Source organism: Hevea brasiliensis, chromosome 13, assembly GCF_030052815.1.
Source record: "Hevea brasiliensis isolate MT/VB/25A 57/8 chromosome 13, ASM3005281v1, whole genome shotgun sequence".
In the NCBI taxonomy this organism is placed as follows: Eukaryota; Viridiplantae; Streptophyta; class Magnoliopsida; order Malpighiales; family Euphorbiaceae; genus Hevea; species Hevea brasiliensis.
The window spans coordinates 90,146,649-90,170,266 of NC_079505.1; the positions used below are offsets into that span (position 1 = coordinate 90,146,649).

At 32.5% G+C, this 23,618-nt stretch overlaps 1 protein-coding gene, 1 long non-coding RNA gene and 1 pseudogene across 2 annotated transcripts; 2 read left to right on the forward strand and 1 right to left on the reverse strand.

The window, feature by feature from the left end:
• Positions 1-9,165: 9,165 nt before the first annotated feature.
• Positions 9,166-10,118, forward strand: LOC131171752 (uncharacterized). Its single transcript, XR_009142393.1, has 2 exons — positions 9,166-9,273; positions 9,852-10,118. It is a non-coding gene; the product is annotated as an uncharacterized LOC131171752 (long non-coding RNA).
• Positions 10,119-15,842: 5,724 nt separating this feature from the next.
• Positions 15,843-16,622, forward strand: LOC110643148 (auxin-responsive protein SAUR72). Its single transcript, XM_021795404.2, has one exon. The coding sequence runs from the start codon at positions 16,042-16,044 to the stop codon at positions 16,468-16,470; it is 429 nt and encodes a 142-aa protein (XP_021651096.2). The 5' UTR covers positions 15,843-16,041; the 3' UTR covers positions 16,471-16,622.
• A 3,186-nt stretch (positions 16,623-19,808) lies between these two features.
• On the reverse strand, positions 19,809-21,050 carry LOC131172237 (nucleolar complex-associated protein 3-like; annotated as a pseudogene).
• Positions 21,051-23,618: the final 2,568 nt, after the last annotated feature.

Genomic DNA, 23,618 nt, shown 5'->3' on the forward strand with positions numbered 1-23,618 from the left:
TTAATTTTACTTTTCATTTTACATTTGTTACTATATACAAGTTAGTGTGTAGGTGATGATGAATGCAAAAACTATAAGTTTTAATTCTAAAAGATATTAATTGTTTTCTCAGGAAAAGGGATACACTGAGGCGGCACATGTAGATAATTTACAATGGTATGGCTCAATTTCACAGCCACTTTTCACTTCCCAAACAAGTGGCCATTCACAATTTGATGTTCCTTCTTCACAACAAGCATCAAATTTGGTAACTTTCTTACTTTTTCTGCATATACATGTTATGGATTAAATGTATGCTACTAACTTTTGACTTCATGTGACTGATTTTATAGAATATTAATGACATAACACAAAGTGCTATTACTAGAATCAGGTTTAAGTCTACTGCTAAACCACCACAAAATAGAAAATTGGTACAATATGCATACTTTTCATTTTAGTGTTGTATATGTACTGTCTGCATCTTGAATAATTTGTATATTCTGTCCTCATTTGGTTTCAAAAAATTAATGAGAATTCTACTAAGAGCTTTGGTGCCAAATGCTATAGGAAGCTAAGAGGTGCTGATATGGGAATGGGTCTATATTACGATGATTCATCTAGGAGTTTGATTTATAAGGTATTTTCAACCACAGAAATTCTATGTAATTAAGTTTATAATTATTTTGTTAACATTCAATACTTTCTTAATTGTTACAGTAATCAATGAATTCTACCAATGTTATTCATGATGGAATGGGTGGCAGTCAAAACACTGGTATGCAAATTTGGACCAATCAATAAACTCCAAGCACAAATACAGTGTCTGCTAGTGGAGTAAGCAAATGGGATTATTCAATGAAGAATCTGTTGGACAACCTCCAATCAATTTGGGATTTAAGGATACTGGATTAAAATGGGCAAGACATCCATGTGTCACAAGTAGACAGTTGAATAAGGAAAAAGAGAAAAAAAATTGGACAATCATTTAAGAGGGCCAAGAAGAATAACAAATAAGAAGATCACTTATTTATATTTAGGAAGCTAATATTCTGCACAAAATGAATTTATTAATGATATGTTTTTGGGTTCTACAATACTGAACAATATGAATTTTATGTTGAAATCTTTTTGGTTTGGTTATTTTGTGTTTACTTCTGTGTTGGCCAAGCATCAAACAAAATGCTTTTGTGTTGCTAGTATATGTTATTTTAATTTAGCTTGGTCTTTTGTTCTCACGTTAATATCAACTTTAGCTCAATTAGATCAAATGCACTCCATTTGGCATATTCACATAATGAAGCTTTTATTTTAAATTTGCAATCCAATTTCATTCCAAGTTTTGCATCTCTTTAATGTGTTATCAACCATTCTTGTCATTTTTGTACAATGCCTTCTACTGCTCATGCCTAATTGAGTTTCAATCAATTTTAACAGATCACACAAATGTGTATCCTTCTTGCACATTTGCGTAGTTGCAGTAATTCAACTACAAAACACAGGGAAATTGAAATTTTAATTGAAAGCAAAGTATAATTTTAATTGCAAAGCACTAATGTCATTATATACATATCACCTTAAAATCTCATTACAGCAATTCATAGCTCTAACAAATTACACATACTAACAAATAAGTTTATGTTAGTTAATGACTGCATCCTCAACTTCCACAAGCAATCCCAAACCACAAAAAACTTTTACAATTATCAGCAAATAAACTCACATCCTATCCTAAACTACCTTAGACACAACAAGAATACAAATATCACCCATAACATAATTAGTGCAAGCAAGTAATCCTTGCACTCTTGTTCTTCTTTGTGTTTCCTAACTATCTTTATTTTTCTTGCCTTCCTTTTATTGTTTAAACTCTGCTCTAAATGCTTCTATTTCATCCATTATCAAATCATCCCTATGCAACTTCCTTAACTCCATCATTTCAACTGCAATTTCTTTTTCTCATTTAACAACTCATTAATCAAATTTGTTGCCCAGACTGGAGCTTCTAATCCATTGAAAAAACCCACAACCTCTGGATTCCACATTTTGTACTAACATGAAAAATGAAATTCATAAATTATCCACTCTAATTTCAATCCAACCACATACATTACAAATCAATTACAAAAATAACCCTAGCTCACCCGAAAATTTGCACACTCGAAGAACCTTCAACTAGTATTTGTCTCCTTCCATATTGTCCATATTTTTGCTGATACTTGAAAGTAGAAACGCACCACAGTCTCATCATTGTCGACTGGTAGCCTTCTTCGTGAATTCTTATATGAAACAAATGATCTCCCCGTAAATGAAAAAGAATTCATTCTTTTTCCCTCAATCACTAGGACTCACGAATGAAGAATGGTAATATTGAATCCCTGATGGTGTCAATCTTTCTTATTCATCAAATGGAGAGATGACGGTAGTTCATTGGATTTAAACGACTGTCGACCATTCTGTTAACTAGTGCTGGATGTTTGGTTCAATTTGAACTGAAAATTATTAAATTTAGTGTTTTATGGTCTATTTTAAATAAATAGTGTATGGGCTTAATTAGACCTAAAAAAAGTTTAGGGGTTTTTTTTACTATCAGACAATAATTAAAGGGCAAAAATGGACCTTTCACCCCAAAAAAAAAAATCAATCTTTCAATTTTATGATTACTTAGAGGCTAGCTGTGGGCCTGTGGCCCATAGAAAACTCTATGCATCTTAATTAACCGTATCCTTCAGTTATGGGCCTTGAACAAGGGCTTCATTGAGTCCAATGTTTTTCAAGTTCTTTCCCTGTCTAAACCCAACACACATCTGACAAAAATCCTCTGAAAGGAAAGAGAATATGGATAAAAGAAAATAAATTTTTGAGTTTGATCGAGTCAACAAATAAACGTTTTTAATTAAAGAGGAAACCATCCCATGTCCCATGGCTTTGTGAGTTGATTCCTTGCTTTTCAAGGCTGGGTTTCACAAATTTGATTTCCCACGTAAAAGACGAGACAACTCACTACACTTTTTCTTTTTCCTCCATTTATCTTTGCTTATTGTTGGTATTTATTTTATTATTACAAAATGAAAGAGAAGGAGTATTCGAATTTGGATCAGCATAGTTAGCGATAATAATTAAGCTATATATATATATATATATATATATATATATATATATATATATATATATATATAGCTCGCATAAGAAGCTCCAAAATCTGCAATCAAATGGATGCTGAATAATTCTTCCACCAACTTGCTAGTAAATTCCAAATAAGAAAAGTTTTGGCCTCATCCTTCAAGAACCAATTTTCATACACACCTACTTTTTACTCATTTTCCATTCAATCCTAAATCATTAATCCTTAATTTTTCTTGTATCTGACAACTCCATTTCTACTCTTATTTAACATCGTGTTGATTCGTACTAATCAATTATATTACAAATTCGAATCAAATGTTTTCACTTAGTATAACTCCACATAAACGACCCAATATGTTGTCGTTTTAAACAATAAACCAAGGTGACAGTAAGGCAAGACCATACCTCAGTGTGATGAGGTGGGCAAAGCCCACTTGTTCATGACTCAACCGACTATCAGCCAACCGGGTGGACCTAATCATGTTCATTTCCTGGCATTTAAATGCATTGACAGTCAAAAGCTTAGACCAAAACTGTGATTTGTTTGACCAAATCCATCACAAACTAGAAAAAAAAAAAAAAAGGAAGAAGATAATACCAACTTTCAATTCTGATAGGAAAAGACTCGAAATATATAAATATATATATATATATATATATATATATATATATATATATATATATATATATACACAGAGAGTTAAAGGGTGATGATACTTGCGGCCTGCCATGTAAAGATGATGCCAATGTCATTTCAAGATAATTTATTTATATGTATGCCAAATCTTTTACCAAAGTAGCTTTGTCTTGAGATACTTTCTTTTAGCCAATTCTAAGACTCTGATATCTTTCCTACTCATTTCCTTAAAAAATGGTAATTAAATCTATTCTTCAACTTATCATCGTATTGACATTAAATAATTTTATAAAATTATTTCTTTCACACTACACTCCACTTCAAAATTGAAATAGAGCCATTCAACTTGTAATTAAAATCCAACTAATCAAAACCATTTTTGAACTTTACCGAAATCGGATCATTTGGTTATGGGAAAAAATCAAAAAAATTTTTTTTTAAATTAAAAAAATCATTATATTTGATAAAATGGAATTCAGAATTATATTAAAAATTAAAATGGAGTCTTATATTTCTAATTTTGATTTTTTTAAGATAATTTTAATTCGATTCAATCTCTTTATCAGTCTACTTTAGATTATTAAAAAATAAATTAATGAAATTGCTTATAAAATTAACCCCAAGAGTTATTTTAAAAATCTACAAATGATGTTAAGATGAGATATTACAGTAAACAACGGCCCTTGGCTTAAGGCAAAGGACAATAGGAAAGAAGTGAACAGTGGAGGGGCAATTTGGCCCTTATCTCGGAAAATTTAAAAAGACAAAAGCAGCTCACAGCTTCTTTCATGGGATTGTTCTCATAAGAGAAAAGCTCGTAAATAAATAAAAAGAGACGGTGAGAGTGAGAAGGCGTAACCGACGGGTAACATGTGCGGCTCTTCCTACTGAAAGTTTAAAAAGAGTGGAGCCCACAAAGACAGCAGTTCGTGGATTTCCATGTCACGATCTCCGGTCCGTGTTCACACCATTTGCCATACGTCATTTTCTCTATCTTTTTTTCTTTATTAATTTTTTTAATTGTTTGTCCTTTTTAGCTTTTGCGATTGTGTACGGGCAATTAATGAAAGTGGTGGGGACCACTGGGTGCTGGCCTCTTAGCTTTTGGGTTTGGTCTCTCTGTACGGTTGACTGTACGACATTTTGTTTTTAAAAATCTTTAAAGCCAAACTGCTGACATATAAATTCCGTGGCTATGATGGGTTTTTCTTGGACCCTACTCCAACCCCAGATGGGCTCCACTCTCCATCCCATTTAATTACTCCTTTTTTTTTAATAATTATACACAGGAAAGACGCACACCATGGCAATTTCCACTAATTACTTAGTAGTACTTTAAAAATGCCACCTCATCCCGCACTATACACTCTTGCACCGTACACCCTTAATTTCTAGCTTAAGACCTAATTATCCAATCAACATTGCCCCATTGAGGGTTGCAAAGTAATAAATTGATTTTCTTTTCAGCCTCATTAATACTTTGATGTTTGCATTGTTGGTTTGGATGGAGCTAACCAAACCCAACCAACAAGATGAACCCAATTCAACAATAATATATATATATATATATATATATATATATATATATATATATATATATATATATATATATATATATATATATATATATTGTCTGAGAGAATCAATTATCTCTAGAGGGTAATTTAATTTATTTGATTTTATATACCATTTATAGTTAGGTTGTCCTCATCCCTAATGGCAGGCAAAACTCTTTTTTGCTACCTAGGAATAAGCTCTGATAAGTGATTATATTAATGGCTAAATTGTACATTGACAAGCTCTATCGTCTTTGAATTTGTCAATCTTCCACCAATTTAGGTAATTTATCAATTAGGTGACTGAAGTTGTCACAATTTTTTATGCCTCGTTCCAACCCTATAACATATTCTTTTACCTTTCGTAATGGGATTCTCATCTTCATATGGTTTGTCCTAATTCATTGATTATTCAAATACTTAATTATTTCTTTTTTTGCCATTAAATTTGGATATGTTAATGAATGCAACCAAAATCATTAGAATAATGCGTAGCACCCTTAAATTTTAAATAAATTAATTTATATGTAAATATTAGCATTTTATAATATTAAATATTTGAGAATTTTTTTTAAAATTTTCTGATTTTTAGAATCGAGTTTAATTTTTCGAAAATATGAAATTTTGATGATTTTTAAAAATTAATTTAAAGACCACGTGGTAAAATTAAAAATATATTTAGACTCTATAAATTTTTTTGAGTTTTCTATAATTTTTTCAGAATTTTTGAGTCTCATTTTTTGTCTCAAGACAAAGCAAAAATTAAATTTCGAGTATCCTGAATCAGACCGATCGATTCGAACCGAATCGGATCGAGCCAATTGAATCGAACCAGCCCTCTTCCTTTTCTCCTCTTCTTCCCTACGCGTCCCAACTATCTTTTTTCCCTCTCCATTTTCTCTCTCCTCTCTCCTCCTCTTGTCGCCCCTCCCTCCCCAGCTTGCCAGCGCACTTCCAGGGACCCTCCCCGCCCCCAGCCGACACTCCAAGCTGCCGAAAAAACCGCCCAAAAAACTCCCTTGCGAGCGCGCGACCCTTTGTCTTCCCAGGCCGATTCTGGCCGATCCAGCCACTGATTAGACTGGATCTTATTCCAAAACCCATCTATACATCGAGAGCTTTTAATAGGCACCAAGAACACAAAAATCTATCGAGCGATTTGTCCAATTTTTATCGGAAAAATTTTAACCCATTTCGACTTTTGGGCTAAATTTATCGCAAATGATGAATCCTACGAAAAATTCGCGAGTACCGGAGTGCTTCCCTTGACAAGATTTTCGCAGTAATACTCATTTCAAAATTTTTCTACACCGTTTCTGGTTGGTCTCACGGAACTTCGCAATATTTTTTCTGAACATTAAATAAGCTTAATAAATTCCGTAAAAATTATGTACTAAACCCTGTATTATGGGCTTCGTGTAGGTATGCTCGTTTCGTGAAAATTCAATAGTTGCTCATGTTTGCAATTTCGGGCGCGACAGGCAGGCTACCAGGAAAGCTTTAGAATCGGGTCGAGGTTATAGGCTACCCCCCATTTTCAGACATCCCGAACGCGTCTCAGGGGTCAGAATTGGCATAAGTAAATCTGAAACCTCATTTTTCTTAATTATCTAGTGCCTGGTTTTGATTAAAAATCTATAAAATATTCATGATAGATTAGAAAATTATAATTCATTCTGAATTAGATTAATAATATTGCTAAGGACCGCAGAGCAAAATTTTAGAATTTTTAGAGCTCATTTAAGTAGTTTTTGCAAAAGGGTTAGTTGTAGGGACTAAATGGTAATTTTTTAAATTATGGTGGTTGACTGTTTGGATGGGCCCATGAGGGGCCATGTGATGTGATTGAGTTGTGGTTATGTGACTTACGAATTTAGAAGTGTCTTTTGAACCTTTTTGCAGGTTGGATAGGTTTTAAGTATAAGGGAGACTCTGCCAGATTATCGACACGACTTAGGGTGTCTTTGGTCCATTCTAAACTTGTATTAAGTCAAATATATTAAATAATTACAATGAAATTGTCAGGTGAGCTGGAACAGCCTTCCCCCTTCATCCAACCGCCGCACTGACCTCGGTTCAATCTGTGAGTAAAATATTAATTTGAATTATAATTTCAATATTATTATATGTTCAGGCATGCCCATGCATCACTTGTAAAATATATATCTATGTAGTTAAACACTAGGCACATTTTATAGTGCATTCTTAATTGATGATATGCTATGGATATTATTTTATGGTAATTTGGAGTAGTGTGCGTGTGTTGGCGTGCATGCAGTGTGTGGTATTGGTTATGGAAAGGACGGGTAGACGCTGTTGGAGCTTGCTTCTTTGGGATCCGATCCTTTTATGGATAAGTCGGGATAGACACGGCTCGAGATGATCTCGCTAGCCCCCGCAATGTAACACCCCGAAATTTTAATTTTTATGAGCATTTTGGTATTTTAATTTTATTTAAATTTTAGGAATTTTTTTGAGATTTTTCGGATTTTAAAAATCGGGTTCGATTTTCCGAAAATATAAACTTTGATGATTTTTAAAAATTAATTTAAAGACCACGTGGCAAAACTAAAAATATATTTGGAGTCTACGTATTTTTCTGAGTTTTATGGAATTTTTTCGAAATTTTTGGACCTCGTTTTCGGTCCCGAGGCAGAGTAAAAATTCAAAATTTTGTATTCTGAATCTAACCGGCCGAATCGAACCGGACCGGATCGGACCGGCCCTCTTCTCCTTTCCTTTTTCTTTCCCCGCGCGCGCGTCCCTCTCCTCTTCTCTCTCTCTTTTCTCTCTCCTCCCCTCCCCTGCCGCCGGCCAGCCGCCTCCCCTGCGTCCTCCCCTCGCCGGCGCCGCCTCCCAGCCGTCGGCCGGTGGCGGCCGCGAGCAGCGGGAAGAAAACGCGATCTCCCCCCCTGCGCGCGCGCGCCGCTTCGACTTCCTCGGCCAAATCCGGCCGATCCGGCCACCAATTGGACCGGGTCTTGTGTCCAAAATCATCTACTCGGCGAGAGCTTTCCATAGACACCAAGAACGCCGAAATCCATCGAGCGGATTGTCCGATTTTTGCTCGGGAAGATTTTAGCCCATTTCGACTTTTGGGCTAGATTTCTCGAAAACCGTGAATCCCACGAGAAAACCGAGGCCACCAGCACGCTCCATTCGTCGAGAGCTTCGCAACGACATAAATTTCGAATTTTTCCGACACCGTTTTTTGGTGGGTCCCACGAAACTTCGCAGTGTTTTTCCGAGCATTTAATGAGCTTAGAAAATTCTGAAAAATTTATGTACTAACCCCCGTGTTATGGGCTTCGTGTAGGTATCCTCGATTCGCGGAAATTCGACAGTTGACCGGGTCTGCAAATTTCGGGCCAGACAGACCCGTTACCGGAAAAGTCTCCAAATTGGGCCGAGGTTTTGGCTAGCCCCCCATTGTCAGACGTCGAGCGTTCAAGTCGGAATTGGCAAAGGTAACCGGAACCTTGTTTTTTCGTAATTTTCTAGTGCTTAAATAGGATTAAAAATCCATAAAATATTCGTGGTAGCTTAGAAAATTACGATTCTTTTTGCAATAGCTTAGTAATATTGCTAAGGACCGCAGGGCAAAGTTTTATAATTTTTAGAGCTTGTTTGGGCAGTTTTTGCAAAATTGATCAATAATAAGGACTAAATTGAAATTTTGCGTATTGTGATGGATGACTGATTTGATGGGCCTGTGGAGTGGCTGTTTGATTTGATTGAACTGTTGATATTTGGATTGTGTGTATAGAAGTGTGTTTTGATCCCTTTTGGTGGTTGGGTAGGTCCTAGGTATAGGGGAGACTCTGCCGGATTTTCGTCACGACTTAGGACGTAATTGGTCTTTTTCTTTGTTTGTATTGAGTCAGATTGTATTAAATAAATGTAATATGATTGTCAGGTGAGCCGGGACAGCCTTCTTCCTCCGCCCAGCCGCCACAGTAATTTGTCGTCAAGTCTGTGAGTAAAATATTAATTTTAATTGTAATTTCGATATTATTATATGTTCAGCATGCCCATGCATCACTTATATGCATATATTTATTTAGTTAAACTCTAGGCACGATTTATGTTGCATTCATAACTGTTAATATGCTATGGATGTTGTTGTGGTAATTTGGAGCAGTGTGCGTGCGTTGGCGTGCGTGTGATGTGGTGTGGACTATGGATAGGACGGGGTAGTCACGGCTTGAGTAATTCGCTGGGACCCGTTCCTTCGAGGGGTAGTCACGGCTTGAGTAATTCGCTGGGACCCTCGATTTGGTTATTAAGTGGAAGTCCGAGCTTGAGTAATTCGCTGGCACCAGGTTGGATTTAAGAGAGCTGTATAGGGGATCAGCTCCCATATGTTATGATTGATACTACAGGGTGTGTGAGTGCTCCAAATTACCTTTTTGATGTTATGATGTGAAAATGATGTGGATGTTGCATTTCATTCCACAGGTTGCATGAGTTTTAGATAGTTATAGAGATTATGGTTAAAATTGATATTTTACTCTCTGAGTCGAACGCTCACTCCTGTTCAAAAATTTTTACAGGCCACAGGAGGATATTTTGTTCTGGGTTAACCTGCTTTTCTACTTCGCAGGTTGTTTATTAATATTTGTGTAATTTTAATTACTCCTAGAATTTCCGCATGTGTTAGCAGTAATTATTTGAATTTGGTCTGTAATATTATATTCATGTTGGACCTGTAAACTTAATATTTTAAGTCTGTTTTGATGGATTGGATGAGGGAGCTGAGCTCCCATTTATTATTATGTTGATGAGTATGTGGAGGGTGAGCTGAGCTCCCCAATTGACTATATATTGTGTTTACAGGTCGGGTGAGTCGAAAACTCCCCGTTGGTAAGTCCATTTTATGGCCGGACTCTGTCCGTTTATTTTCTTGATATTGGGCCCAAATGGGCCTTAGAGTTGGGTTAATGAACAGTTAGGCTTACTACGGGCCTCGGGGGCTTTAGGCTGGCCCAGGTCCTAGTGCCGGTCCGGCCCATAGGTTGGGTCATGACACATTTGGTTTATCAAGCGAAAATCCGGCTTGAGAGACACTCGCTGGTAGAAATTAGATTAAAAGAGTTGTATAGGGGATCAGCTCCCATATATGTACTGTTTGAACATTATTGGGTGTGTGAGTGCTCCAAATTGCCTTTTTGCTATTATGATGTGATTTGTATGAAAATTTTGATGATGTTGCATTATACTCTTCATGATACATTAGCTATAGATAGCTATAGAAATTATGGTTAAAATCGGTATTTTACTTTCTGAGTCGAACCTCACTCCTGTTTACCTTATTTTTTTAGGATACAAAAGATTTTTTGTTGAGTTTTAATCTGCCTCTCTCATTCGCAGGCAATCTATTAATATCTGTTATGCTTGTATAATTTTACTAAATTCTAGACTTCGCATGTGTTGGGAGTATTTTAATCAATTTAGAATTGTAATATAATATTATATTAAATTTATAAGAACATTAAATGCATGTATGTGTGCGTATGATTGGATTAGATGAGGGAACTGAGCTCCCATTTGATTTTATGCCATTATGAGTATGTGGAGGGTGAGTTGAGCTTCCCAAATTGTTATATATGTTGTGTTTACAGATCGAGCAAGTAAAAAACTCCTCGTTGTATGGTCCATATTATGGTCAGACTCTGTCCAGTTGAATTCTTGAAATTTGGCTTAAATGGGCATTAGGATTGGATTAAGGATTAGTTAGGCTTACTACGGTTCTCTGAGATTTTATGTTGACCCAAGTCCTAGTGCCGGTCCAGCTCATAGGTTTGGTCGTGACATAATGAATAAAAAATTATATTGATTTAGTTATCAATGTTAGTGTGATTTAAAATTATAAGATATTGGTCTTTTGGGATCCCACATCAAATATAGATTGTGTATGTGAGGTTGTATAAAAATAAGAATTCTGTTAAAATTGATCATAATTTTAGAAAGGGTTTATTCTTGTTACTAATTATATGTGCGTGTATTTTATTTATCAATAAAAGAAAAATTGTGAAATATCGAATTTACATTTTTAATTAAAATTAAAAAAAAATGAATAATAATTAAAAATGGACATTCTAGATGGGATCATAATTCACAAGTGTGTGTGTGTAAGAGAGGAGGATGCTTGTTGCAAGGAAAAATTACATGTTACTTTCATGCACGACCCAACAATATTTGATTCTTTTAAAACAAGTAAATATAAATAATAAATATAAATAAGAGGTGGGTATCATTTCATTCCAAATTTTTCATCATTACAATTGATTTCCTCTTGAAATTGACACTAAATTCCAAAGCTAACACTTTGATTTTCTCTTGAATCATAGGCTTTTAGCTAACCCCTCCAAAATGATGACCTTTTGAACTTCTTACAGACTTATTACATATACAATGCTATTATAGAATAAAACCTAACTTCGGACAAATGGAAGCATTTAAATAATAAACCAATAATCACCGATTCATTACCTAACATTATTTTCCTTTTTGACTAGTTTTTCTTAGAATAATTTGACTGTTAATTGGGTGGTATGATTTGAAGAACGCCGATTGCAAGCATGAGCTATTGTGTATTACAATTTCATTGGAAGTAAAAATGATGGACGGTGGAGATCAACAAGCGTGTATTGACTTTTTTCTCCTTGAGTTTGACAGCTGTGGGAGCAATCAAGTGTAGTTGAGGAGCACCGCTATTTGTACGCGGTCTCTCTCAGACGCGTGAAAACTCAAAATTGCACTAATGATTGAAGCCTGGAGGGATAAACTCTGACACACAATTTTAATTTTTTTTTTTTATAAAATAGTAAGATTTTTATGTTAAAATATGCGAATTCCCAAATTCAGCAGGGGATATTCAGTACAGGTTGTGCAGTTGGTTTACCATAAGCCACCCAATTATTTTCTTATAAAATATATTTTTTTCTCTCTTCCAAATGATTAATCAAATTTAAAATTCTTAATCATTTAGTTTGATGATTTTAAGAATTATTTTTAATATTTTATGATTTTTCTTAATTTAATATTACAATGTTTAACAATTAACTGGATGTTCAAATATGAATAATGTAATAATGAATGATGTTACTCAGATCAAACGTCATATAGATTTGTTTCCCACTACAATTGATCATTGATTTGCTAAAATTCCATTCTAACTGTTTATTCCTTTAGCAGTAATTATATTTCAAGGCACTTGCCTCTAAAATTATCGATTTTAAAAGAAGGGCATGTAAATTTGTCCAAATTAATTTGGTCGACAGAAATCCTTTATTTAATGGTTATTGATATTGAAAATTTATTAAAAATTACTCCATATTCTGACTTTTAAAATTAATATATATATATATATATATATATATATATATATATATATTGAATAAATAATATTATAAAAATATAACTTAACTTGAATTGGTTAAGTGGCTGAAAGAATACAATACAGATTCGTGTTTCGACTTCTCATTCCACAATTATTAAAAAACTTTGTAATTTTTAAATTTTTTATAATTCTACTCTATACTATTAAAATTATCAATTAATATCAATTCCACTGTTAAAAAAATTGTTATTTCACTAAAAGATATACCATGCAAATGCTAGGTAAAAATGTAACTTTAATAATTTATAGTACTTTTCATATTAGCGTACTGAAATAATATATTCTTATAAAAAAATATATATTCCTACCAAAAAATAAATATTCTCAATCTCTTCAAATATCATAATCCCAAGGCAACTTGTCAAATATGTATCAATATAAGGTACTTATATATATATATATATATATATATATATATATTTTTTTTTTTTTTTCTTTTATTTTAAATGTATATTTTTCTCTTTTATATTAACTGCAATGAAATCATACTTAAGTGATATTTTATGTAATTTTTCTGTTAATGAGATAACAATTTTCTTAATAGTAGAATATAATGGTTAAGAGTTAAAAAGTTCAGAATTTAATTAGTAATTTAATTTAATTAGTAATTTAATAATATAGGGTAGAATTAAAAAAATTTGAAAAATACAAAGTTCGTTTTTTATGGTTATCTCAAAAAAAAAAAGTTACAAAATATAAACACACTTGAGCTATTAAACATTATAATTTTGTAGCTTATCATTAAATGCAAGAACAATTGTAATGGAAATTAAGAGTGTTTCTACGATTTCTCTCATTTAGAGAAGTTAATATGAATGGATAATTTCATATTAAAAAGCATTTTAAGAATGAAAAATTACTCAAGTTATATAAAAAGTATTTTTCCCGGTTGATGTGAATCTTAATACATCTCTTTAAATTTAATACAAAGATTGAAACTGACTTTAATACTAATTTAATAAAATATATAATGTCTAATTATATTTCAAAAGATATTTTATAAGAAGAAATAAATGAGTTATAAGAATAATTTTGTTATGTCCTTTCTTATTCGTAACAGAAATTAGAAATTAATGCATTTCTTTCAAATTCATAATGCAGTTGCAATGAAAAAATAAATAAATTTGCACGTTAAATATAGCAACGGACTAAAAATGAAATAACAATATTTATAAATAAATAAGAATTTATTGATAATTTTAACTTGAAAAATTAGTGGTAAATTTAAAAATAAAATATTCTATTTATTGTAAAATATTCTATTAAACCACGCAAAATTTATCTCATATTAATGTCAAAAAAATATTCTATTTCACGTGTAAAACAAATTATTTGAAAATGAAAGTGAAAAGAGAATTAAAGGGACGATAAGATAGGATTTGTACAAACTTTTGTAAAGAGAGATTCGGTTTTTGTTTTTGTCGTGTCCACATTTTTTTGCCATTATGTGCAGAGCTGAGCTGAGCTGAAGCATTGTGTTTTCAGGACAATTGAAGGTGTGATTAAATGCTCCAAGAGACAGATTAACCTGCTTTCGCTTTCTTTTTCTTTTTCATTTCCACAAAGCAATAATCTGAAAAGACGGCACAACTTGCCTTCTCTTTAAGCCCAAAAGAAAGAATCATGAGAGTATCGTTTCTAGCATATCTCCCCAAACCTCTGATGCTGTGCGTAAGGCCGATGCGCATGAGCATTTTGCGTTTTATCGGGTAGTGAATTATACGAACAACAAGACGGCGTGAAAAATGGAGAATTTGGGGTTAAGATCGACACATAAACAGGCAGAGCCACAAAGGCGTTTTCAAAAGGAAGAAAATCAGAGTCACGGAACTGTACTGCAACGGACTACGGAAACAACATGCCTTTTTTTTTTTTTTCTCCTGAAAAAAATCTCCATCTGTCAAAAAATTATAAATTACTTTAAAACCAAAATATTATAAAATAGCATCAAATGGTTTGATTTAGTACATAAATCATTTACATGATAGATTTAAATTGAAGTTTCAACTTTTTTAATTTTTTATTTAAAATTATATAAAATAATTTATATTTTTAAAAATAATAAAATATTTAAAAATATTAAAATTTAATGTTCCTTATAAATTAATTATCTTTGAAGTAAGAAAATTACTAATAGCTTTAGCTTGTTCAATTATCTCTGAAGTTATGATGTTTCAATTTTGAGTCTCAATGGAGATCAATTTTATATATACATATATGTTATTTCTAATTTGTTTCATCTTTATTTTTTCATTGTAATTTTTTAATTATTTTTACCATCTCAAGTACTAAGGATAATGTGAAAGTTTCAACACCATAAATAAAATTTCAATTATTAAATTATTAATTTAGTTATTTTTACTATATTATTTTTTATTAAATATGAATAAAAAAAATATTTGACCTAATTTATAAAAATTAACTTTATAAGTTAATATGAATTTATAAGTATTTAAAATTTTAAATTATTACATATTTAATTAAAATATTTATACATTATGTAAAAAAAGTAATTTACAAGTATATTTATTATTAAAATAATTAAAAATAATTTTAATTTATTTTTTCAAATAATAAATTATATTAACTCAATATTTTATTATAATATTATCATAATATATATAAATCATATTACAATATAATTTAATTTTAAATTTAATAAATAAGTATTTTGTAGACAAATATTTTATTCAAATTAATAAAAATAATTTTTAAATTTATTAAAATTAATATAAATAATTTATTTAAATTATTACAGAAAAATAAATTTTTTTAATTATGAAAAAGAATATAACAAGGATAAAAATAAAATTATAAAATTAAATAAAGATATTATAGTAAAATATTTAATTAAATTAATTTATAAGTGTCGAAATATATTTTTTTAAATTTTTTTATAAATTTTAAAAATATATTCAATCTAAAATTGTGATATAAGCCAGAGGAAACACTAATCGGCTTAAAACTATCGTATTAATTTTTGTGTGTCTAAAAAAAAGTAGAAAAATAAATAAATAATAGAAAATGTTTATTCACTTCAATTGTACCAGGCAGGTACTATACCTGTACCTCTCTCTCTCTCTCTCCTCTATCATCACCTTTCGATGTGTACCTCTTTCTTCCTTTATATATTTCCACACCACCCTTCATATCCTATTCCCATTCTTTCCCAACCATTCTCTCTGTTCATTTCCGCGTATTCCGCTCCATCTTTTCACTCTCTCTGTCTCTTACTCTTTGTTTTGCTAAAAAGCCTGCACACCCTCTTTCTGTCTGATACAAGTTGGAGCGGAGCGCTCAGTGAACCCAAAATTGCTCATTTCCTGGCTCTAAAGCAATTCATGAAGCAGCTAATCCGCCGCCTCTCTCGAGTCGCCGACTCTTCCCAGTACAGCCTTCTGCGTTCCGATTCACAGTCCCGCAGATGCTCCGCTTCGAGGTCGGCGCGCAGAGCGGAGTCCTTTCGGTGTTTGGTGAAGCCGGCCCGGCGTGCCGGTGGAGGAAAGTCCGTGCCTGAGGGTCATGTGCCTGTGTACGTCGGAGACGAGATGGAGCGGTTTGTGGTGAGCGCAGAGCTGCTGAACCACCCGATCTTCATCGAGCTTCTTAACAGGTCTGCTCAGGAGTACGGCTACGATCAAAAAGGAGTGTTGAGGATTCCTTGTCACGTGCTGGTTTTTGAGCAAATCATGGAAGCGCTTCGACTCGGCCTTGAGTCACGTGACCTGGAAGACCTCCTGGGTTCATTATTCACCGATGACTACTTGTAAAAATTAGTCCTTGATTTCTCTTTCTTTTTTGGGGAGATCCTTGATTTATATATACAGAGGAAAATCAAGAGATCTTTTTAGTTTTGTTTTTCTGCTGTAAATATGCTTTTTGTGTTATGATGAATGATCAGAGTCACCTGAAGTTTAAAAGAGTTGTTTTTTTCCTATGTCCTTTGTAAAAATCAGGGACTGAAGCTTCAACGGAAATTTACGTAATGCCTGTTTTTTTCTGCTCTGGTTTGCTTCTTCTATGAAAATGCACGACAATGGATGGTTGGATATACAGACCAGAAATTAAATATAGTTTAATTAATGAGAATGCGCTCTTAATTAAATTCCATTGAGAAAAATAATTTAATTTTAAAAGATTCAAAAATCATTTCGACTGTAAATTAAGAACAATATAGGATCTTCGAGTTTCTCCGGGAGCGGGAGAAATTCGGCTATTTGTCCTGTGTCGTCAGCGGTGGTTGTTGACGGCGTTGGGGGCATCGCAATGTGAGGTAGAGACGTAATATGAAACACCGTGAAAGGGCAGTTCCGTCATTTTGAAAGGATATGCTCGTCTTTTCACAACTGCAAAGCAGCTAGTATGATAGAAGCGTTACAAAATTTTCGTTATTTATTTGTTTGATTACCATTAAGTCGTCACCAACTCTGTTTTATATTCTCTGATGAGGGAATTGTGCATTGAAAATGCCAAAAAAATAAGGGAACTGGGCATGAGAATTGCCAAAATAGCATAATTTTATTTCAGTAATATTTGATTCGATTCGTTTGCTACAGTAAGAATCTCCCACCTAATCTTGATTAGGTAAAATTGCAGTTTTAGAAGTACAGAAGCTGCAGTTTGTAGATCATAGTCACTATATATGTATAATTATTTCGGATAATCACTTGATGAATATGGATCTCTGCAGTTGAAACTACTCGTCAAAGATTACATGTATATAGGATAAGGAATGGATTCATTAAGCTTGCAAAGACGGTTTGGTTGGTGTTTGATGTGTTTTGATTAGTCAAAAAGAATGTACCATCATCAATTTTACTTAGTGTATATGCTTAGTTTAATTACACTGAAAATGGGTTTATATATGATTATTACGTGGAGTAGGTTAAATGTCACACAACACACAAACAAGAAATAGTTGGACAATATATAGATGGTTGGAGAATCGTCGTTTTCCATTGCCTTGAATGACCCCCACAAGCAAAATGTACATTACTAATTATGAAAATAGTCGCAATTAACTGATTATTATCCGAATTAATTAATTAATTAATTACAGGATGAGTCCATGCATGAACTATGATGGAGAAGAAGCTTTGCGCCTCAAACGAAATTCGACTTCAAATAGTGACCAAGAAAATTGTAAGAATTAGCTAATTAAATTTTAAAATAGCAAAGTAAGCGTTTTAATAATTGTTTGCATGTTGATCTTGATCGTGAGGATTATTTATCAAAAAAATTCGAAACTCCAGCGAAATGTGTGACCAACTGTTCTTAATTGACTTAATTAAAACAATTAATTAGTTGACTTATCAGCTTTGTTTTCTTGAAATTTAGACTGTATAATTAAACTTAAGCCACCTTTTAGTGACGTACACGAATTGATTATACATATGAAGATGAAAATTGAGAAATATTTTGGTTGGTGGTTAATGTACATGAAAAGGAGAAGGCAACAGCTACCCACAACATTATTTTGGATCTTTTTATATATTTATGTGAAGATATAGAATAAAGACCGAATGATGAAGCCTGTGTGTTTCGAGAAGGAAGTGTTCTTATAAATTAATGTATGTTGAATACATACGCAATGATTTAGGCTAAAAATAGAGTAAAAATTTCTTTAATTACAATCTTTTGATTTAGTTTTGACTTGCTTAAAAAAATAATTAAGTTCTTTAATTGTGATTTACCTATGTCTTCAAACATAGAGTATTTTTGGGGATCCATGCTCTCTCACAACTATAACATTAAATTTGGGAGTTTGGGTATTATTATTATTATTATTATTATTATTATTATTATTATTATATATGAATGAATGAAGGGTACGTATCATCTTCTTCTTGTAGCAGGGATGCATGGCGCAGAGAGATGGAATATATACATAAGCTGTGTACAGCCTATGAAAGATTCGCCAACCAGTTGAGTAGTTGCAGGTATATTATTAATAGAGCCTACAAATGTACCTATATCATTAAAATATGCACAATTTTTTTTTTTAAGATTCATTTAGTTGGATTGAAATTTAAAATTAAAATTTTATAATTAAAAAATGACTCAAATATTATTGAATTAAAATTTATTACTTATATCTATTAAATATTAATTTAAAAACTAAGAAGGTTGCCACACTTTATATATTAGAAAAAATTTACTTAATTTTAATTTATTATAAATTAAAAATATAAATATATAAATCGTATAAATAAATTTCAGGGTATATATTACATTTTAATGGTAATCCTAGGGTACGCGTCCTGCTACAGTATCACGAAAATGTAGGCCCTTAACTTGCGGATAGAGGCACATGGTATGGGTTACCATATTCCTTTTTAATTATCAATGATATATAAAAATAAATTGTCTGCTTATTTTGGAGAAACCATGGAATTTTTGCTGTGGTTTTCCGTTTAATGTTAGGAAATTAATATTATTAATTATCGAAGATCCAAGAAAGAGGGTGATAGTTCTAATTCGTAGCCAAAGTGTGGTATATGGGATGCATGGGTCACATGGGATTGAGAGATCTTCTACATCAAATAATGAATGTTGTTTCTGTCAACTAATATTCCAAATTATAATCATGTGGCTGTTAATCGTTTTATATATATATATATATATATATATATATATATATATATATATATGCTACTAACTGTAACTGAGCATTCCTTCCCTTTGTTTCAAACACATGCTACCTCATCATTATATATATTGATTTAAGTTCACATGAACGAATTCTCTTTCATTGTTGGAATCTAAATCTGGGATGCTATGCAGGAAAGCAAAACTTGGAGAATGATAGGTCAGTGTATAACCCAATTCCAAGTGTCTATTAAATCATTGTATTGTTCAGTGATTTTATATTAAAATCATCTTCAAAATTATAAAATTGCGAATATGATTTTAATTAAGACCAAATGAAAGGCTCAGGCTCATTGTCGCCTGAATTCAAGGCTCTGGACAAGGTATGGTTAACGCCTAGCTAACAGCCAAAACGTACAAATCCACTGGGTCAAACCAAGTTTCTTTCTCAACTCATCTTCATCAGCTGAACTTGTATATAGAGATCGCTCAATGCCAGCCACTTTAGAAGACCCTTTTTTTATCTTTTGATTTGATTTTCTGTTGTCGTATTTTGGATTGAGTAACTCTCCCAAGTGACAAAGCTTGCTGAGGAGAGATAAACTTGGTTATGAGACGTGCTTATGCTTGAAATGCTTGAAGCCATTGTTGAAACCGCTGGGTGGTAATGCGAGAAGATTACGGTCACTTAAATTACTGTCTGAGGCATGCGGCTGCTTTTTCTGCATGGCAAATCAAAATTACGAAGAGAGATTTAACAAGTGCAAGCATCGTTGCACATAATAAATTAAGTCCACAGAATACCCAAAAAAAAGGCGTATTTGCTCTAAAATGAAAAAAAAAAGAAGCATAGCTTACCGCAGTGGAAACAGAAACTGAGCCACCTCCTGCATCATTTTCCAATAGATTCCAGCATTTGACATTCTTCTGAAGAAATACTTCAACCTTACCAAAGCTGCAAAAGATATCCAAACAATAAAGGTAAACAAACAGAGAACAAATGATTTTATGGTAAGCTATACTTCAACGTTGCCAAAGCTGCAAAAGATATCCAAACAATGAAGGTAAACAAACTGAGAATACATGATTCTGCGGTAGCTCAGATGGCGGTGGAAAGTATAGCACACCAGCTGTGGAGTCGGCTGATCCGAAACACAGAGAATGTGACCAAGAGTTTCACAAATGCAGCAGCCTTTCGCACGTCATGCTGTCCGTCTTCACATAACATAATCTTAAAAGCTGCTGCCAATACTTCACCCTCATCTCTGCCAAAACACATTTTAACTCAAATGAAAAATTCAAGATTAAGAACATCCGCAGTTCCATAAGAAGCATGGGTGGTGCAAACCTTCCAGGTCTGTACTCAAGTATAAGATTGTACAGCAGAACAAGGAAGCCCTGTAAATCAACAATATCAAGGGCATCTAGATCGCTCCTCATAACTTTAAAGGCAACGATGCAGCATTGGAGGCCTGTTGGAGTTGCTATAACCACCAGCAAGCTTTTTCAGATAATTCATAAGATCTCCAATGTAATCTAGATATATTAGATGAGATAACTTTCCCAATCCATTCAGACAAGAAGCAAGCGGAGGTTGGGCCACAGGTGCATTGGCAACTAAATCATTATTTGATTGAGGACTGGAATGATGACATAAAACAGGGAAGTGAAATTGATGAGAAAGTAAACAATTCTTCTGTAAATGAATTTCTAACCGAAAGAATGGTGAATAAAGGATTTCTCTATTAGATACATATTCCATTGTCAGATTTCTCCTGGATTGTCCTCTCTTAAATTTTTATCACAAGGAAGAGACATCCTACCGGCTTTTGCATGAGAAAGAAGGGCACAGGTTTTGCTGAAGCAGTAATTCTATTTCTTTAAAGCTTAGGTCTATGAATTCTTTTTGGAAAGAGCACACAAGTTATCATGTCAAGTAGAATAAGAAGTTTTTTTTTTGGTTCGAAAGAAGTAGAACAAGAAGTGAAGAAAACATTGCAATACTATGGGCAACATGAAGTATTGGGAGGAGAGTGTAAATACAGTTGTTGGACTTGTTATGACCATATCACAACCTAGAAAAATATTAAGTGAACAATTGCAAGTAAAACAAACCTAGTCATCCTTCTAAATAAGACTCGTAAATTATAATGGCATATACATTTAAAGCCTTTTGATTTGATTTATAAAAGCATAATTTTAAAATAGGATTCAGAGCAATACTAAATTTGATACTAATCTTAGAAAACAAGACTGTACAGAAACTCCAATCAAACAATGCCAGCACTGCTGCTTGTACGAAACAAACATAAGAAGACGTCCGATGGAAACACTGGGAGAAGCAACAGTCTAGCCGGAAACGGGGGCTTAGGTTCTTGGAGTGCTTTATAAGTTGGTTATAACCGAGAGAGAGAGAGTTCTCGCGCTTCGGTGCTGTAACATGGACCTACCTCGCCTAGAGCCCAATTTCCTTTTCATTTTGGTTTTCTTGGAGGCCCATTTTTCTAACTACTAAAGCCCAGTTTTACAAGGTAACATAAAAAATTTTCCTTAAAAATAAAAATAAACAATTTTTTTTATATAAATGATTAAATTTAATTAAAATTAAACTAAATTAAAATCAAAACCAATAATGAAATAAGATTAAAATTAAAATATATAATAAAATTGAATCGTGGATAATATCCTAGATACTAATTTATAAGTGGGACCGTTTGGTTCAGATGGTAGTGAGAATAATATGTGGCAGACAAATTGCAACTCCTACTGGACCTACTGCATATAAGTTTGATGCACACGTGCTTCTTCCATAAATTGAAGACAAGGCATTTTGGACCATTTACCCAACACCCAGCAGCCACCTACTCTTCTACACCAATTTATTCACTAGCTTTTTTTAGTATCTTTAATTTCAAGCGCACCATAAAAATGTTTGCTTCAACCAATCCCCCATTCCTAACCACCTTTTTCTCACATTAAAATTTCAATTAAATATTTTAATTTCATTATTCAATTTGTTTTTATAAATGTATTCAATTAAATTTTTAATTTTTCAATTAATTTATTTTAATTCACTATTTTATGGTACGTTTACTTGTGAAATTGATGTACTAAGAGTAGCAGGAATGTGGCCACTCCCAAACATTACACGTGCGATGAAGGTACCCAGTAACCTAATGGGCTCGCCATTTAATTTGTTGGTGAAGTGGGGTTTTCCACCATTTTTTGTTGCTTAGATATCACATATGGACTGTAAATTTATTTTCTTTAGCATGCTTAACGAGAAAAGTAACTGATTGTTCTTCAATAATCTCATGAATATTTATAATAAAATAAAACCATATGGTATCCCTTTATTAATGGTTTTTAAGGTAACATTAGAGAATAATTCCCTTAGCTCATGTCCTTAAAGATCAAATTTGTAATTCACATTTAAATGAAAAAGGCAGAGCGCATGTTCATTAAGCGAGTCAACTGAATGGTTTAATTAGTTTGGTGAAAATCATTTAAGTTTCTACCCGCAAGGCTTTATTACCAAAGAAATTCATTATTATATATTGTGTTCACTTTTTATATGTTATGTAATTTAATTTTAATTAATTTTTTTTTTAAAAAAAAAAGGCTAAACCTATTTTATGTTTGTAATAAAGTGTTGCTTTCAAATTAATATGCACAATCTTAATGTCATTATAAAACAAATATCAATCTTGTTAAATCATAATTTAAATGAAAATGTAAAGGGTCGGGTGGGAATATGGTTGGAGCATTAATGAATCCATTTAATTAGTAGGATTTATATTTTTAATTTTTGGTTGTAATGTCACACCAATGCCTTTCATCTAGTATTGGATTGATTGTTCATAAGATTAAAAAACGTTTATATCGTAAGAATATATATTATGAGATATGATAAAATTTTTACGCTGATTATCAACTATCGCAACTTTTCTTCTTTATCCGGGGTTGGAACCGACTAAGCACAAACTACTTAGACGGAGTTATTGTTTATAAGATTATTAATTAATTGATTAATTATTAATAAAATAAAAAAAATCAATGAATTTTAATTCAATAGTATTGAAGTAGTCTCCAATATTATAAGATTTCAAATTTCAATTCTAATCAGAATTAATTGTATTTAAAAAAAAAAAAACAATTACAAGTTTCAATTTCAAGTTAAATGGTAGGTAAGCAACTTTAAAGACAAGATAATTCGCATTTAATGTAAGTTTGGTATGCAAATGAATTGCTCTTTAATAGCCCTTTATAGCTTCACGAAACAAACGATGAAAACACAAGTTTTGCAAAATTTAGGTAAATGCTCTTCTCA